Source organism: Plasmodium reichenowi, chromosome 4 (assembly GCF_001601855.1).
Source record: "Plasmodium reichenowi strain SY57 chromosome 4, whole genome shotgun sequence".
Lineage (NCBI taxonomy): Eukaryota > Apicomplexa > Aconoidasida > Haemosporida > Plasmodiidae > Plasmodium > Plasmodium reichenowi.
The window spans coordinates 554,699-574,869 of NC_033649.1; the positions used below are offsets into that span (position 1 = coordinate 554,699).

At 19.8% G+C, this 20,171-nt stretch overlaps 4 protein-coding genes across 4 annotated transcripts in view; 2 read left to right on the forward strand and 2 right to left on the reverse strand.

Annotated features, from left to right (window-relative positions):
• PRSY57_0415500 (hypothetical protein) overlaps positions 1-6,158 on the forward strand; it is a gene marked incomplete at both ends in the record, with an annotated part of 17,039 nt that extends 10,881 nt beyond the window's left edge. The window contains 3 exons of the mRNA XM_020114518.1: positions 49-5,773; positions 5,876-5,953; positions 6,069-6,158. Of these exons, the coding sequence (XP_019970795.1) occupies positions 49-5,773; positions 5,876-5,953; positions 6,069-6,158 (5,893 nt within the window). The remainder of the gene's footprint in view (positions 1-48; positions 5,774-5,875; positions 5,954-6,068) is intronic.
• An 817-nt stretch (positions 6,159-6,975) lies between these two features.
• PRSY57_0415600 (hypothetical protein) lies at positions 6,976-10,575 on the reverse strand (the record flags this gene model as incomplete). Its single annotated transcript, XM_012906012.2, has 1 exon — positions 6,976-10,575. The coding sequence occupies one exon, from the start codon at positions 10,573-10,575 to the stop codon at positions 6,976-6,978; it is 3,600 nt and encodes a 1,199-aa protein (XP_012761466.2).
• A 2,587-nt stretch (positions 10,576-13,162) lies between these two features.
• Positions 13,163-14,452, forward strand: PRSY57_0415700 (golgi organization and biogenesis factor, putative; the record flags this gene model as incomplete). The annotated part of the gene is made up of 1 exon (XM_012906013.2): positions 13,163-14,452. One exon carries the CDS (start codon positions 13,163-13,165, stop codon positions 14,450-14,452), a length of 1,290 nt encoding a protein of 429 aa, XP_012761467.2.
• A 664-nt stretch (positions 14,453-15,116) lies between these two features.
• Positions 15,117-18,215, reverse strand: PRSY57_0415800 (hypothetical protein; the record flags this gene model as incomplete). Its single annotated transcript, XM_012906014.2, has 1 exon — positions 15,117-18,215. The coding sequence occupies one exon, from the start codon at positions 18,213-18,215 to the stop codon at positions 15,117-15,119; it is 3,099 nt and encodes a 1,032-aa protein (XP_012761468.2).
• Between the last annotated feature and the right edge of the window lie 1,956 nt (positions 18,216-20,171).

Here is a 20,171-nt window from a genome sequence, read left to right on the forward strand (position 1 = left end):
TTTTTTTTTTTTTTTTTTTTTTTTTTTTTATTTTTTTTTTTTGATCAGCTATAATTTATTGGATTTAAAAACGGCAGAGGAAAAATTCATTTGCATAAAAATTATAGAGGGGAATAATGAGGACTCGGAAAAATCACTTTTGGGGAGGAATAAAAACAATATAAAAAATAAGGATAACGAATATAATTCGGTATATGATAAAACAAAAGAGAGACAACTAAAAGGTGATATACATAAGAATAATTATTCTTCAGACTGTGGCGAGATGAATATTATTTTAAATGATAGTGAAGTGAAATATATTAATTTTAAAGGTATGGTGTATGAAAATAAAAATATCCAAATAAATATGATAAATAATTTCGATAGAAAAGTGGAGGTTACAACAAACGTTTATCATATATATTTGAATAATAGAAAAAAAGAAATTAAGAAAAAAGAAAATTTCGATAAGGATATATGTAATTTGAAACATACGAAAGTCGCGGAAAATAACATACATAATAATAATAATAATAATAATAATAATAGTATTCCTTTTAATGCTAATTATGATATGTATTATGAATGTGATGCCTGTACAAATATAAATAATCATCTAAAAACATATATAAATAAAGATGATATAAATTTTCAGTGTGTTTATCTAGATAAAGAAAAGAATATATATATTGGTAAAGATAATGGTAGTAATAAAATAAATTTTCATTTTTCTCCTTTTTTTCAAGGTACATATTATTGTTTTCTTTTATTTTATGTTTTATGTACGAAAACAAAATTGCTTTTATCAACTTGTAAAATCAATTGTGTCTTTTATATAAATTACATAAAACCAGAAGAAGTTATTAAAATAAATTATAAATCTTATAACTTTACATATGATCTTATTTTAAGACCACTCAATAAACAATTCTTAAAAAGTATTTATTACATTTTATGTAAATTAAATAATAGCAGTAATAATGTTTTTTTTTCAATTTATATAAAGCGATATTTAGACAATATATATATGAATAAAGAGGACTTTTTTATTTTATGTGATTGTATTAAAAAAGTAACAATTAAAGATAAGAAAATATCATTCACCAATTTTAACTATACAAAATATTTTAAAGATTATATATTAAATAAAAATATAGACATTGATGTATTATGTGATATGATAAAAAGGGATGTCACGTATTCTTGTAAATTAGAAATAAATGAAGAAATGAATGGTGTGTTTGAATATAACTTTTATCTTTTAAAAGGGAAACAATACAATGTAGAAAAATGTTTATTCATGATAAAAGATAGAGGTGAAAATTATGTAAACGACGAAGTGTCATTATATATAAATGGGAGCAAAAATATGAATAATATGTTTTCCCCTCCAAAAAATAATAATGTAAACAATATGAGTAATAATAATGATAATAATAATATAAACAATATGAGTAATAATAATGATAATAATAATATAAACAATATGAGTAATAATAATGATAATAATAATATAAACAATATGAGTAATAATAATAATAATAATTATCATTATTATAATTCTTGTGATGGTGATGGACTTGTACCGTTGTGTAAACCAAAGGGGCTAGATAATTACCATTATTGTGATATTAAGCTATATAAAATAATATGCAATGTCAATGATGAAAATAATATAAGAACAATTAATATAAATATTAAAGCCGGTATGGTATACAAAAAAAATATTCCTTTATATAATTATAGTAATAATAATATTACATATAAATGTGCTTTTTCCGAAATTATCAATGATAAAAATATGATTATTAATTATAATATATTTACTTGTGATGAACTTGTTAAATTAAAAAAAGATATGGAAATCTTCAATTTTGAAGTTACATGTTTTTGTCCTGTAGGTGGAATAAAATACAATTCATTTTTTATTTTAACAAATGTACTTAATGAACAAGATAAAATAAAAATAAAAATTCAGGGATATATATCAAAACCTCTTCCTAGAGAAAATATACAAATAAATGTTTTAAATAAAATAAAAAAAAATATACAAATCGAAATTTTTAATGAATTAGATATTCCTTGTGAATTCAAAATATATTCTGACTTGTTCATATTATTTGGAGAAAAAAAAAAAATTGAAATGATGCCTAAACAAAAAAAGTTATATACATTTTTTATAAAAAGTGCACACATTGGTGAATTTATTGGGTGTCTTATATTCAAGTTTTATAAATATAAAGATATAAATAATGAAAATAATACTTCCTTTTTTTCTGATTATTTTTTCTGGTATAGGTTAAATATTGTAGTACAATTAAATGAACCTATGAAAATTTTATATCTAGAAACTTTTATAGGACAAGAAATCACAAAAGATATTATTATAAAAAATAATGCAAATCAAAAAGAAGAATATTTCTTGTTATTATATATCAATGAATATATCGAAAAAAAACAAATACAAATAGAAAAAAATGATATATATATTTATAAAATTATATATTTGCCTTATATACCTAATTATTTTTATAATATCGAAACATCAAGCTGTTCACATTCTAAATCTTTAACAGGCAAAGAAAATAATAATTATTCAAATGAGTTTCATGAAAGCAAGCAATTATTTATGGATAAGGAAGAATATGCATCTGATCATTTCATACACAGTGAAGATGAAAAAAATGAAAAAATGAAAAATTATGAAAAAAATGAAAAAATGAAAAATTATGAAAAAATGAAAAATTATGAAAAAATGAAAAATTATGAAAAAAATGAAAAAATGAAAAATTATGAAAAAATGAAAAATTATTCATTAAAAAACTACATAGGAGATATAATAAATAGTCAAAGTAATAATCATGTACAACATAATAATCATATTATAAACAATCTTCACAATTTTTATTATTCAAAAGGGGAATGTAATAATATGCCACAATGTTTACATAAATCAAAAAATAAAGACACATTTACACAAGAGTACGAAGAAAATAATATTAATGCAAGTGACCTTCTTTTTGAACATAAACAAAAAAAGAACTTTCAATCAAAAGAAAAACAAATATTTGAAGAATTAATTAACTATTGTAAAAACAAGTATATTAATATAAATGATATCAATTATGATAATCATAATATCGGTTTCTTTTTTATATATAATAAAAAACAGGGAATCAATTATTATATTTTAATATTACTATCCAAATTTAAAAATAAATTGATAATAAATAACTTTTATACAAGTTTGTCAAAGGCATGTTACATAAATATTCATTTCCATTTTCAACATGAACAAGAAAGACAAGTGAAACAATTACAAGAAAAAGATAAACAAAAAAAATTACATAGTTTTTCATATGAAATAGTCGAAAAAATAGACAATATGGACAAAATGGAAAAAATGGAAAAAATGGAAAAAATAGAAAAAATAGAAAAAGGGGAAAATAAAAATAAAAATAACATATATAGTGCATCATGTGATATATGTTCAAATAATAATCAACCCTTTTCTTCTTCTACACATGATGTTTATAAGAATCATTTAAAAAATTCATTATTAGATTCATATGGAGAAAACCATTCTTCAAATATTAAATGTATCTATTTGAGCAATAAAATTAATTATTCTATTTTACTACAAAATGAAGATAAATCAAGTAATAAAATTGTTATTAAATACAAACCAACAATGGAAACATCTCAAGATTGTTATATAATCATAAGAAATAATTTATATGGAGATTTTATTTATTTTATGAGAGGAATGTATGTTGTGAAAAAAAAAATAAAAGAACAAATGGTTTTGTATAACTCCTCTTTTTTGTACCGTTTCGTTATAAATTTGTTCAACCCTTTTAGTTGTAATGTATGCGTTAAATGTAGTCTAAAAGAAAACAAAATAACAAATAAAAATAATAAGAAAATTATAAAAAATATAAAATATATGAAAAATATAAAAAATCACAACGTACATAATAATAATACCAACACTGTAAATAAGAAAAACAAACACAAGAACTCAAGTTTTAAGGGAAAACAATTATTATTAAATAACAAAAAAAATTATTTCTTAATTATCAATAATGAAAATTTTATAATTAAAGACAAAAAGGATTTTCCTCTACTTATTATATCCTTCTGTAAATATCAACCATCACATCATAAAACCTTAATCATAAAGTTACAACCAATTTATAATAAGAATATGCATAACAAACAAATCCCTTATATTATATATGAATATAGTCTAGTTTTTAATAAAACAAACCAACAAAAAAATCAAATAAAAAGTAATACATTAAATCATTTTGTCTTATCCGATTTATATAAAAACGAATCACTAACACATGAATATCAAACTACAGAAAATGAAGAAAATGAAAATGATGTGCAGGAATGTCAAATGAATATACACGAGTCAAATGAAAACGAAAATGACATGCGCGAGTCAAATGAAAACGAAAATGACATGCGCGAGTCAAATGAAAACGAAAATGACATGTGCGAGTCAAATGAAAACGAAAATGACATGTGCGAGTCAGGTGAAAATGAAAATAATATTTGCGAGTCAGGTGAAAATGAAAATAATATTTGCGAGTCAGGAGAAAATGAAAATAATATTTGCGAGACAGCTGAAAATGAATCTATTAGCATGTACGAGTCAGGTGACAAATATACTACAGATAGCCAAAAGAGCGATACTGCAAATGAGTTATCCATTGGAGAGTTAAGAAGAGAATATACAGACAAAATGAGTATGCGTCAAAATGGAAACGACGATAAGAGCAAATATGATTATTCTTATGATGATGATTGTTATTTAATAAATGGTAATGATATAATTTATTACGATAAAAAGATATTTGTTGAAAGTATTTGTAAAAAGAAAACGTGTGTACGAATATACATAGACAAAAAGAAAATGAGAGAAAGTCAAAATTATGATAGTTTAATGGATGATTTAGATATATGTAAAAAGAAAAAGTGCATGTTGCACAGAAATGTTGAAAAGGATGAATGGAATTATAAAATATATTTAATAAAATTAACAAATGTGTATTATAATAATAATAATAATAATAATAATAGTGATGATATAATAAATAAGCGGATGATCACAATGAATAATATATTATTTGAAATGAATGATGAAATGTTAAATGATTATATATATGTAAATATAATAGAAGATACGGAAGAAGGATTATTAATAGATATAGAGTTGTTGGCCTATTTACCTTTTCATTGTAATTTTTTTCTAATGATTAAAAAAAAAATGAAAGAAAAGATGAATGGAGAAAAGAAGGGTATAAATATTTTATCAGAAACTTGTAATGGGAAGGACATTAATATATTACCTGAATATAAAGATAATAATAAATATATAATAAATGGTGTTGAAAAAAATTGTATATTTGTTGAAATATTTAATTACCTTAGAATATGTAGTAAATATATAAATATTTTTGTTGATAAGAATTTATGTTCCGAAATGAAGTTAAATATATATTACAAAAATAATAGTGATTCTTATTTTAATGCATATATGATAAATTACAATGAATATAGTACAGATGACATTATGGATGAGATTTTAAATTATGATATAAAACCTTCTTCAGGTGTATTAAAACATAATAAATATAATAAATTTATAATTATAAGGACAAATAAAAATGGCGTGGTAAATATGAATAACGTTTTTCTTCTCTTGATAAAAACGGAAAGAAAAATTTTTTCTTACATCATATTTTCTCATTACAAGCATATAAGAACCATGTGTACAATGGTTAAAAATAAAAAATAGCTTACACGTAATTATATGTCACAAGGAATATATTATAATATATATATATATATATATAAATACATATGTGTTTTACCTTTTCAGGATGAGTATAATAAGATATATGATATAATGAATGAAAACAAAAAAAAATTCAGCGAAGTTTTTAATACATTCAAGGAAGTAATTATATGAAGAAAAAAAAAAAAAAAAAAAAAGAAAAGGAATAAATAAATATAAATAAATAAATATATATATATATATATTATATATATTATATATATTTCCATTTTTGTAGGAAAAAAAAGAAAGTGTCGTTTTTAATGAAAGGAACCAAATTATAATTGAAGATATACAAAAGTCAACAAATGAAATTCAAAATATTTAATATCCTTTAAAAGTAAATCACTTTCCATAAAAATTAATACTTGTATGTATAAATAATTTACATACATATATATATATATATATGTAATATTTTTATTACCTTCGTGTTACTCATATTTTTATACTTTTAAAATTTATGATTATATTAAAACAAAACAAGTGTCTCTTTATTGAATTATTTAATAAAAGGTTGTATATATATATATATAAATATATATATATATATATATTATATATCTATGTGTATGTCTAAATATATGTGTATGTCTATATATATGTGTATGTCTATATATATGTGTGTATAATTTCTTTTTAATATAATAACACAAAAAAATAAAAATAATTAATAAATAAACTTATATGTATTGATATGCTGGATAAATTCAATTGGCAGAAATTAAAAATAAAAAAGAATATATACATATATATATATATATATATATATATATATATATATATATATATATAATATTAAACTTGAAGAATATTTATTAATACAAAACAGTGGTAATATAAAAATACATAAAAAAAAAAAAATTATAATAAAATTATAAATAAATACAAATGAAAATATATATATATATATATATATATATATGTAAATTTTAAAAAACATTTAATTTAAATATATTAATTACATTCAATATTATTTTATTTTATTTTATTTATATTAACACATATTTATATATATTATTCATAAAGCCATATAAATTACCTCCAAACTAAAATTTATGTATGTAAAAATTTGCCATACGAATAAAATTGACCATAATATATATTTTTTTTTTTTTTTTTCCCTTAAAGGCTTAGATATGTAGTTATTCTTCACCAGATAAAATTACAGGTTCATTATTATTTTCTTTATCATTTTGATTAACAAAATGATCATCCATATTTATGTCTAGTGTGGATGGTTGTGTTTTATCTTGGTCTTTATTTTGAATAGAAAGCTCTTCATAATTAAAATTTTTATTATTATCATTATTTATATTATGATCATTATTTATATTATGATCATTATTTTTATTATGATCATTATTTATATTATCATCATTATTTTTATTATCATCATTATTTTTATTATCATCATTATTTATATTATCATCATTATTTATATTATGATCATTATTTATATTATCATCATGATTTATATTATCATCATTTTTTTTATTATCATCATAATTTTTATCACCTTCATCAATATGAATTTCCATCTTCTCTTTATTATGGTGTTCATTTATGTTTTCCTCATAAGGGTGATCTTCAAAGCCGTATTTGGACGTTACGGCTAAATGTTCATTGTTATTACTTTCATTTTTATAAAAATGATTATAATCATATGTAGAAAAATCATTTTTATTTTCATCGAAAAGTATATCTATGACATTAGAATAATTATTAAAATTATGGTCATCATCATCATCATCATTATTATTATTATTATAATTTTTTTTTTTTTCTTTATCATGATCATGTTGATTATTATTATTATTATTCATTATATTACTATTAATGATATGATTATGATTGTTTTCTATATCTTCTAGTTCCATGTCTTCATTTTTTTTTTCATCTGAATAAGACATATCATTAAAATATAGGGAATAATGGTTTAACTCGTCAATTATTATATCATTCCATCCAGATACAGTAACTAGGAAATTGGATAGCCATTTTATTTCTAAAGATTTATTACTTAATATTTGGCAAATATGTAATAGATGTGCTTTATAACCACAATCTATAAGACTTTCAAATTTTTTTTTTTTTTTTTTATTTTTAATACTTCTACATCTTCTAACAGCATCAAAATAACGTAAACATTTAGGAAGGAAAGTTGTTAAGGCTAGAATATAATATAACAAATATGAATATTCATTTTCTTTAAATATAATAGTTTGTAATAAATCACATACAGATATATGTAATAAATTATTCCATTTATATTTAAAAAATATATCAATAGATATATCAAAAAATCCTTCATCAATAATTTCTGTTAAGATATTTTTTGATTTCGTTTTAATTAATGTTTTTATTAATTGGATTATTTCTAATGTTGTAAATCCTAGAATATTTTTATTCTTATTCTTATTAATATTCATAATATATAATTTCATAATATCTTTTATATAACTAAAAAAACATATATCTATAAAAGTGCTATTATCTAAATATTCAATCCATTTATCTATGGGTATATTTGCATCACCTTCTTCTTTTTGAAAAATATGAAAAGTATCTTCCTTTCTATTATCTTCAACATTATTACTGTTGTTATTATTATTGTTATAATTATTATTGTTATAATTATTATTGTTATAATAATTATTATTATTGTTGTTGTTATTATTATTATTATTATTATTATTGTTGTTATTAGTTTCCTCTTTTGAGGGCAAACTCTCTTCATTATTCAGGTTGAAACAAATTTTATGGCTAGCTAACCGTTTCATTCTATTAAGTACATGCTCGAGTTTTATATTTCTTAAATGAGCATATGACACAGACGAAATATTATTTTTCCGATAATTTAAACTGTTATTGTTTTGTATGTCATCACTATAATTTTCATCACTGTAATTATCATCACTATAATTTTCATCACCATAATTTTCATCACTATAATTTTCATCACCATAATTTTCATCACTATAATTTTCATCACTATAATTTTCATCACTATAATTTTCATCACTATAATTATCATCACAATTATCATCATCAGATCGTAAGGATATTTCATCTTTTCTGTAAGAATACGAATAATCATTCTCATAATGGCTGAAGGAATTGTAAGGAAAATCATTTTTGTGGTTCCTATTTTTAAAACAATTGTCCTTATTATCTTGAACATCTTCTAAATGATCCTTCCCAGTTTTTTCATTATCATCTAAATTGTATGTTTTATTTATGAGTGAATTATATAGGGAATCTTCTGAATTGATCATTTCTTTATTACTACTACTACTAGTACTACTACTACCACTAATATTATTATTATTATTTTCAACATTAGCTTCATTTAACGGTAAACATATTCTATGATCATCATTATGTTTTTTTTCTTCTGACACAACCTCTTCATTTGTACCCTCCAAGTTGTTCATATCTCCCTCAGCTTGTAACACATTTTCTTCACGTTCTTGTTTTAAAAAATGATCATCAACTCTTGTCATACGTTTTAAAACATTACTTTCAAAATTGTTCATATTCTGGTTTTCATCTATTTCTTTCTGATATCCTTCTTTTGTATTATTCATAATCTTATTATAACTACTTTCAATAGTGGGCATTACTTCTATATTAGTATCCTCATGTTGTAAAATATTATTTCGCATATCTCTTTTTATAACATCATTTTCAATAATATCATCATTCTCTTTTCTTTTTATTCCTTTTTTTTTTTTTTTTTTTTTTTTCCGTCTTTCTCTTTCTCTTCCCCCTTCTCTTTCTCTTCCTCTTTCTCTTCTTCTTTTATCGGTTTGTTTTTTTTTCCGCAAGTGCTCAATTTCCTTTTTTCTAAATTCTCTTTCTTTATTATAAATATCTAAGCATTCATAAAAATCAATGTTATTATAAGACTTGGCTAAAACAGTATAATGTATTAGATCCGATATTATAGTTATAGCTGCTGAGATGGTTGATGATGATTGTGAAAAAATGCATTTTGTTAAATAGGTAAAGGATAATTGTGATGATAGATCTACTAGAAAATAATTAAAATAATATATCTCCGACTTCCTAGCAAACATATCTCTAATTAAACAAGTAATATTATCTTCTTTATCACATGTAACATAATTATGATTAACAAAGTCACCGTTTAAATTACTAAGGATATAAAAAATAATATTCTTAATATCAAATATGGATAAATAAGGAACTTTGACAAATAATAATACTTTAAATAATTCTGTTATATTTCTTGAATAAAAATGATAAAGAAATGCTTTTAAATATAACTCTTTTTTTGCTCTTAAAAAATTTACAACTTCTTTTGTATTCTTATTATATATAGATATAGCACATCTACTAAAATATCCTGAAAGAACTTCATTTAATTGTTTCTTATTTAATAGGAACCCCCAAAAATATTTCATAACCTTATCATTATATACAATACTATCTATAATTAATTTATTTTCACAACATATAATTTGATGACATTTATAAGGAAATTTATATGATTTATCATAATCAGTACTTTCATCAGACTCTTCTATTATATAACATAATATTTTCATTAGATTCTCTTCTTTAACTAAATATTTTAACAAATCGAAATTCTCAGATTTTATTTCTTGTAATAATCCTTCATAATTTAATATATTTTTTATATCATCTTCTTCAATATATTTTATTAGTTCCAAAGACATATCATTGTTTTTTAACCTCCAGTATATACCATTGTCCATTTTTTTTTTTTTTACACAAAAGTGTTAAAATTATAAATATTAATGCATGAATATATATATATATATATATAAATATATATATATATATGTATATTAAATTTTTAATTTTTTTTCTATAAATGTTTTATTCTAATATTCATGTTAATAAAAATTTTTTTTTTTTTTATGCAAAATTTTTGAACATAAAAAAATATATGATATGATAATATGATATATATGATATTTATTTGTTTGGATATTTATATATTTTCATATGTTAATAATTAAAAATTAATAAAATATAAAAATTACATATATTTATATTTACACATTTGTTTTTATTTTTTAAATAGGTTTTATATTTTCTTAGTATATTTCCCCATAGAGGCATTCTCTTATGAATTTTTGAGGACTATAAAATAAATAAATTAATAAATAAATAAATAAATATTATATATATATATATATATATATATATATATATATATTTTATATATAGATGGTTCCCTTTTTAAAGGAAAAGAAATAAAATAAATAAAATATATGCATTAAATGTATACATTTGTAAAAATAAAAAAAAAAGAGAGATTACATTTTTAAACTTTTATAATTGTAAAATATATATTACGCTTAAGCACATAAAAAAAATTAAATAAAAATAAAATAAATACATTAATATATACATATATATATGTGTATATGTTATATATAGACAAGATAATAAATACTCTTTTTATGTAAATATTATAAAATATCTGAATTTTTTAATTTTATAAATAAACAAAGATATATACATGTAAAAAATATATATATATATATATAATTACACACTTTTCTATAATATGATGTTATTTAATAAGATACATTTGGAGATACACAAAAATATACATATAAATAAAGATATATATATATATATATATATATATATATATATATATATCAAGATATAATTATTTACAAAAAAAAAAAAAAAAAAAAATGAAACCTTCACATTTTTAATATATAAATTTTTTCACATATTAACAAAAACAATTATAAGATATAAGCTTCAAAAAAAAAAAAAAAAAAAAAATTACAATGATTCTATAATTTAAAGTGTAGATATGATATATATATATATATATATTATAATATACTTATTTATGTTTACATTTTATTTTTTTTATTTTTCTATATGATATAAATCTTCATAACATAAAATGGATATAAATAACCCATATAATATATAATAATACACAAAAAGTTGTACATATGTACAAATATATTTTTTTAAGTACATTTAATGATATTATGATATATAATGAAATGTAAAAAGAATATATTATTATATATTAGTGCTTATTCTCCTCTAGCATATAAAAAAAAAAAAAAAAAAAAATTATATATATATATATAATATTATATATATAATAAAATATTATGTTACAAAAGGATTATTATAAAAAAAAAAAAAATAATATAATAATAATATGCTTTATCAACATGACAAATAATATTATATATATATATATATATATATTTATATATATACACAACTGTATTATATATATATATATATATTATATATATATTATATTATATTTTATAATATTTTGTTTTATGTATTTATTATATATACTCTTTAATATAATATATATTATATATATATAATATTAATTTACTATTTTATATATATATATTATTTATTATTTTATATATATATATAGAAAAATAATAAAAAAAAAAAAAATAAAAGGTACCATTATATGTATAATAATAAATAAGGAAAGAAAATTATAGATTTTATGAATGATAATATAAATATATTTATTATAATATATAATAGATTCCATTTTTATTATTTATTTATTTCGTTTTTTTCTTTATATATAATTATATATATATTATATATATATATAATATATATAATATATATATAATAAAAAATGTTTGGTATTTTTATTCTCTATCTTTTCTTCTTAATTTTAAAAGAAAAATATACATATATATTATATATATATTTAAATATATATAATTATATATATTAGTGATAAAAAAAAGAAATATATTTTAGGATATTATATATATATAATATATATTATATATTACATATTATATATTATATTTTTCTTTATGTTTATATATTATATATTATATATATATATTATATAAATGTAGGTATAAAAAAAACTTTGTAAATTCTAATATTATAAAAAAAAATATTATTTATTATATATATTATATTTACAATTTATTATAATTATATATATATATATATATATATTTATTTATTTATTTATTATTTGTAAAATTTATATATATAATTACATTTTTGTAATTTAAAAAAAAATAAGAAATAATAAAAAAAAATATTTTTAAGAGAAAAAGAAAAAGAAAAAGAAAAAGAAAAAGAAAAAAGAAAAGTATAATATATAAATATATTTATATATACATATTATATATATATATATATTTATTTATTTTATATGATATAATATTTATTTATTTATTTATACAATTTAATATTTATATTGTTTAAAAGAATATTCGTAGTAGTAGTGGTAAGGCCTGCTGAAAGTTTTTGTAATAAAATATATATAATATTTAGGTAAAGGTTTTAAATTTGAAGATGTCCGTTTATATTCAGCTAACGCATGACCTGTCAGGTACGGTGACGGCTGTGACGATCGGGGATTGGATATTAGGAATATTGAAAGAGAAGAATATTCAAGAGTATGAAGTATTTTTTAAAAAGTTTTTGCATATTTATCAGAAGCAAGATAAAGATTCTGAATGTAATAATAGATCTGAGATTTTTTCTTTATTGTTATCAGCAAGTGATTTTGTATTTGAGACTTTAGTAGAGACTAAAAAGAATAATAAGATAAAAGTAATAATAGATAATAAAGAGAATGTGAAGAGTTATAATGAATTTTATAAAGAAGTTGAAGAATATTTTGTAATATTAATATCTATATTACAATTAGAATTTAAGAGTGTTGAAGAATTAAATAATGCTACAAATAATTTTATAAAGGCTATAAAAAATTATAATGAATTTCCAGAATTACGTTTAAAAATATTACAATTATTATATAATTCTTTTAATGTAAATTTTTCCTTTCGTTTTCCAACATTTATTGCTATATTACAATTTTGTTCACAAAATAATATATTTCATAATATGTTACCATATATTAAATTTATAGATGATTGGATTAAAGAATGGAATATATCTACAAGAGAAAAAAGACATATATATTTAATTATATCACAAGAATTAAAAAAATTAAAAAAATATGAGGAATCTTATGAACATTTAAAAAAACATATATATTATTATGATAATGAACATAAAGATATTCTAAATCATCCAAATTGTATAAATGCTAGTATTGAACTAATTGTTGTTGCTATAAATATTAATAATAATATTTATTTTCATGAAATTATTAATTTACATTCTATACAAAATTTACAATATATTCCTCAACATCAACCATTATTCGATTTATTACTTATATTTTATAAATATACTATTAATGAATTCTTAGCTTTTAAAAATAAACATGGATCAGATTTTTTTAATAAATATAATATTGATTTACAAACATGTGAAAAAAAAATCTATCTATTATCTATTATATCATTATTTAATGATCATAAAGTACAAAATATACAATTCATTTCAAAACAATTAAATATATCCGTTGTACAAATAGAAAATATTCTTGTAGCAGCTATAGGAAGTGGGGTTATCGATGCGAAAATTGATCAAATTAATCAAACCGTTCATATGAAAACTACCATACTCAGAAATTTTGATGAGGAAAATTGGAAACAACTCAATAACCAAATCACAAAGTATATAAATAATGTACAAAAAATATTGGACCTTACCAAACATGCCAACAAATAAATTATTTTTTATATGTTCTTCATGATCCTTACGTATCAACAAAAATATATCCTATTCGAACAAACACATGCACATATGCATACATAAATATATATATATATATATATATATATGTATATATATATTATTTATATTATTTATATTATTTATATATATATTATTTATATTTATATTTATATTTACATTTTTATTTTTATTTTTATTTTTAATTTTATATTTTTCATTTTTTACAAACTCCTTATTAACGTCAAATAAAATATTTATAAAAATATACTAATATGTATATGTTTATCAAATTATTAATTTCCTATTTTATCACATTTCCAAACAGGAAAAAAATTTTTTCTTTTTTTTTTCAAATTATAATAATATAATATAATATAATAATGTAATAATTATTTTATATATTCATTTCTTTTTATTTTTCCGATTCAAATATTTTATAATCAAAACGTTTATAAGTTTTTTTAACATACCATTTTTTAATAAAAAAAAAAAAAAAAAAAAAAAAAAAGAGACATTCGCCCTATCGTCAAATTATAGATAAGAACACAAAAACGTGAATAAGCATACTTTTTCCACACACACATATATATATATATATATAAACTCACACAAATTGTATATACATATATATATCCACTTTCATTTTAGAACAGTCGAATCAATATACTGCTATCTTTATATCCTTCAAAAATTGAAAGTGCCTGTACTTGTGATGACCATTGTTATCACCAAAATGAGTTCGAACTTTATACTTCCTACTATAAAAATACTTGTCTACCTTAAAATACCTTCCTCCCTTGTTCAGGTTGCAACCATTATAATAGGATGCCTTCATCGTATGAAATGAATGTATACCACCATTAGTAATATTATTATTATTAGTAATATTATTATTATTATTAATATTATTATTATTATTATTATTATTATATATACTACCATTCACACTCTTCATGTTATTCCTATCTGCACTTTTTACCATATCATGGTTTACTCCCATCAATTTGTTATGATTATTTACTTCCACATTAAAAGTTACATAATTCCTATTTAAGAAAGTCTTTTTCTTTTTCTTCGAATAATTTAAAGGATTCTTATCTTTCGGCATGTTCATATATAAATATTCCTTTAAATTCTTTGTATAATTCTTAGTCTTCACATATTGAGCATTTGCAAGCTTCTCTTTAAACATCCTTACGTGGTTGTTCAGCGGGTCGCTCAATAAATTGTTGTTTGTATCATTCAAATTGTAGCTAGAACTACTCAGTGGGTTCATTGTAACCATATTATTCATATGGTTATTATTAAATATGGTACCATTTGCATAACCCATTATATTATCATTCATTTCATTATTAACTTCTACTTTCATAAGATTCTTCTCATCAATGCCCATGTCCTCCTCCTTAGGCAATATTATATTTTCTCCCTCGGAGAAATATAAAGGTATTGGAATTTGTTCAGGCTTAGGTGACCTCATATATAAAGGTATGACAAATTGACCAGCCTCTTCTTCCTTTTTTATGTTAACCGTTTTGTTATTAGACACATCTCCTTTTAAATTGTAGTTTGTAACACTGGCATGGGGAACTACGCTCGTGACAGCTCCGGATACAGATACAGATAACGATCCCGATCCAGGTTTGGACATGGGGTTGGCATTATTCATGTTGTTATTACCACTTAAATTTACATTATCACTCATATTTACACTCATATTTACATTCATATTTATATTGTCATTTTTTGAGTGATTTATTCCATTTAATATAATTTTATCTGATGGGCCATACTTCATCATATAATTTACATTTCCCATTCTCATATTTATTTTTCTTCCTTCCTCATCTTCTTTTGTCACTACACGCCCTGTTTCATGCTTCTGCTCTAACCTTTTACCTCCTAACAACACCGTTACAAATTTACTATGGTATTTTTTTTCTAGGTTCTTCATAATCTTCGACGTCTGTTTCTTATTATTCAAATGTGTACTGATATTATTTATACTCATCTTTTCCACATTATTATTATTGTTATTGTTGTTATTATTATTATTATTATTATTATTATTGTTAATATTATTATTATTATTATTGTTGTTATTATTTGTGGTATTGTAATATTTATGCTTGCTTCTCTTATTTTTTAAAAGTACGTATTCCTTCCACATAGCATCTTTCTTTCCGTTCCTCATTACATCATTATTACCAATAGTAATATTATTATTACTATCATTATTGTTGTCTCCTCCTTTCCTCATATTATTACTGCTCACTACTTTCCCATGTATCCTCACATTTGAATGTTCATCCACATTCCCGTCTTTCTTATCACAACTATTATTATTACATGCCATATTCATCACATGCGCAAAATTATTTACATTCATGTTATTGTGATGATTACTCATAGCATCTACGTAAATCTTATCTATGTTCTCCTTATTATCGACAAGGTTATGATAAGTACTATTATTACCATTACTATTTAAATGTTTGTTTAAATGAGATATGCATCCTTTATGGTATAATACATCTGCACTAGTTCTTCCTACATCTTCATCTTCACAATTCTTTTTCTTACTATTATTATTATTGTTATTATTATTATTACTACTATTACCATTAGGAGTAATAATAATGTTCTTATTTTTTATCATCTTTTCACTTTCCTTAGATTTCACATACATATCATTTTTCTTCCTCATTTCACCAACTGCCTTATTTGCCTCATATTTATTATTTAACTTTCCAATTCTACTACTTATTTTGTCAATTACACTTCTCTTTTCTTTTTTATTCGCTTCCACTCCTTCCCTCTTTTCTCTTTTCTTCTCTTCTTTTTCCTTCGGCTCGTTTATGGCTTCTAAAAAGTCCTCCTCCTTCTTCACGTCCTTCAATAATAAATTAAATAATTCTTGTGTTGATGAAAACTTGAACTGATCCTTCGATTTTTTCGCTTTTGTTATGGTCTTATTATTATTATTATTATTATTATTATCCTTCTTGGATTTTTCCTCCTTTACCTTTTTTTTCAATTTCTTCTCTTTCCTTTCTTTCTTTTGCTTGTCTTCTTTTTCTTGTATACCCTGTGACTCTTCCTTCTTCTTTTCTTTTTTTTTTTTTCTCTTTTGTTGTTCCTTTTTTTTATCCCCTTCTTCATAATCCATTCCGGGATATCTTTCGGAATGTGCTTCACCTTCCTTTAACAACTGTGTCAATTCAGAATTATCTTTCTCTTCACATTTACCATTATTACTTTTTTCGTCTTTTTTATTATCGTTACTCTTTTGTTCCTTATTATTTATTTTCTTCTCCTTTTTGATTTCCTCTTCAGTAGGTCTCTTTAATATTTTAATGATTTTCTTTTTATCATTATTATTTTTTTTATTACTAATACTGCTATCGTCACTTGTGTGATTCGTTTTCTTTTCTCTTAGTAAGTTCTTACATCTTTTCTGTTCAACATACTTATATTTATACCTTCTTCCCTTAGAATATGCATCATTTAACAAAGACACATTTCGATAACAGGGTCCACCAGCTCCTCCTATCCCTCCTATATTTTCTACGTCTTGCATTTCTTCATATTCATCATTTATCATCTTATTATAATTATACAACTTATAATAATTATAATAATTCTTATATTTGTTATGTCCATAATAATTATTATGCCTTCTACCGGAAATGGGCCCTTTATTATGATGAATACTTAGACACAGCTTCTTGTGCTTCTTGTAATTATTCGTTATCATTTTAGTTATTATATTATTATTATATATATAATATCTATTGCCAATATTTTTATTTTTATTATTATAATTTTTATTATACCAGAAATATTAATAAGTATTTCCTAAAATGTACATATAAATAAGTATATTTATAAAAATATACACACATACAAAATATGGATATATATGTATATATATTTCTCATATACTACCAAAAAAGAATAAATAATTATACATAAATATATATATATATATATATATATATATATATATATATAATATATTACATATACATATAATAATATATACATTCATATACACATATATATGTGTAACATATATATTTTTTTGGGGTGTATAAAATTACAATAAAAAATTAAAATTTGATACGATATAATATATATGTAAAGGGTAAGGGTACATGTATAATACGGCTCAAATTTTATTAAAAAAAAAATAAATATAATTAAATAAATAAATAAATAAATGAATATATAATAAATATATAAATATATACATATATATATATAATCTTGGACATATAAAATATTTTTTTTTTTTTCTTTTTCTTTTAATATTCAAAAATATATATATATATATATTTTAATTATTAAAATTTAAATTTAATTATTAAAATTTAATTAAAAACAAAAAGAAATAAATAACAAAAAAAAAAAAAAAAATTGAAAAAAAATAAAACTCAAATATAAAATATATATATATATATATATATATACATATTTGTGATGAATAAATTTAATACTTATGCTAATATTTAACTTATACATAAATACTGAACATATGAAAAATATATATAATATACTTTGCTATAAATATAAAAATATTCAATTTATAAATGTATATTTTATATATATGTTAATAAGAAATTAAAAATATGTAATAAAATTAATATTATCCACTCACTTGTTTTAAAAAAAAAAATAATAATAATAAAATAAAAATTAATGACATATATATATATCATGTATGTTTTTTGTATGTTACATTTATCATACATATAAACTTTATATATAAAGCAATATTATAAAAATATAAAAACAATAAATTTATATAAGTATTAAAAAAAAAAAAAAAGAAGAAAAAAAAATTACTTTAACTTTATATATATAATAATTCATGTGTAAATTTTTATAACTTTTCATAACAAAATATAATACATTAAAAATATATCTATATGCAATATATAAAAAATAAGTTTATATTATCGTTTAATAAAAAATACATATCAATAAATATATACATATATATATATATATATATATATATATAATATGATATATCATATGTATTAATTAAATATTTATAATATAATTATATATAATTCTTATGTATCATGTAAAATATTTATATACTACCAAAAAAAATAAAAATATCCACAAATCACCACACCAAATAAAATGCATAAATTTCGTTTTTCATGTTTCATAAATTAAACAAACACACACGTTCTTTTATTTACTACTATTATATAATATATATATATATAACGTACTATTTATATTTATATATTTTTTTTTTATTTTTTATATTTTTTTTTATTTTTTTATATTTTTTTAATTTTTTTTTTATACAATTTTTTATATACGTTCTTTCTTACATGTAAAATTCCCACTTATAACTCTTTCTGGATTGGTTAGGTAAAATTTTTTTCCTCTTGAAGTTATAATTATATATTTATAATTACAATTTCAAAAAAAAAAAAAAAATATATATTATATTAAAATGATATTATATTATTTGTTAAATTATATGTAATATGTATAAACTATAAATATATATATATATATATATATATCTTATATTTGTTTATAAATTTTCTTTTCTTTTTTTTTTTTGTATAATTATATATTTTTTATGTCCATATATGTGTCAGAAAAAAAAATAACTAACTACATATACTTATATATATATATATATAATACTAAAAATTTCATATATATATATTTCTTTTTTTTT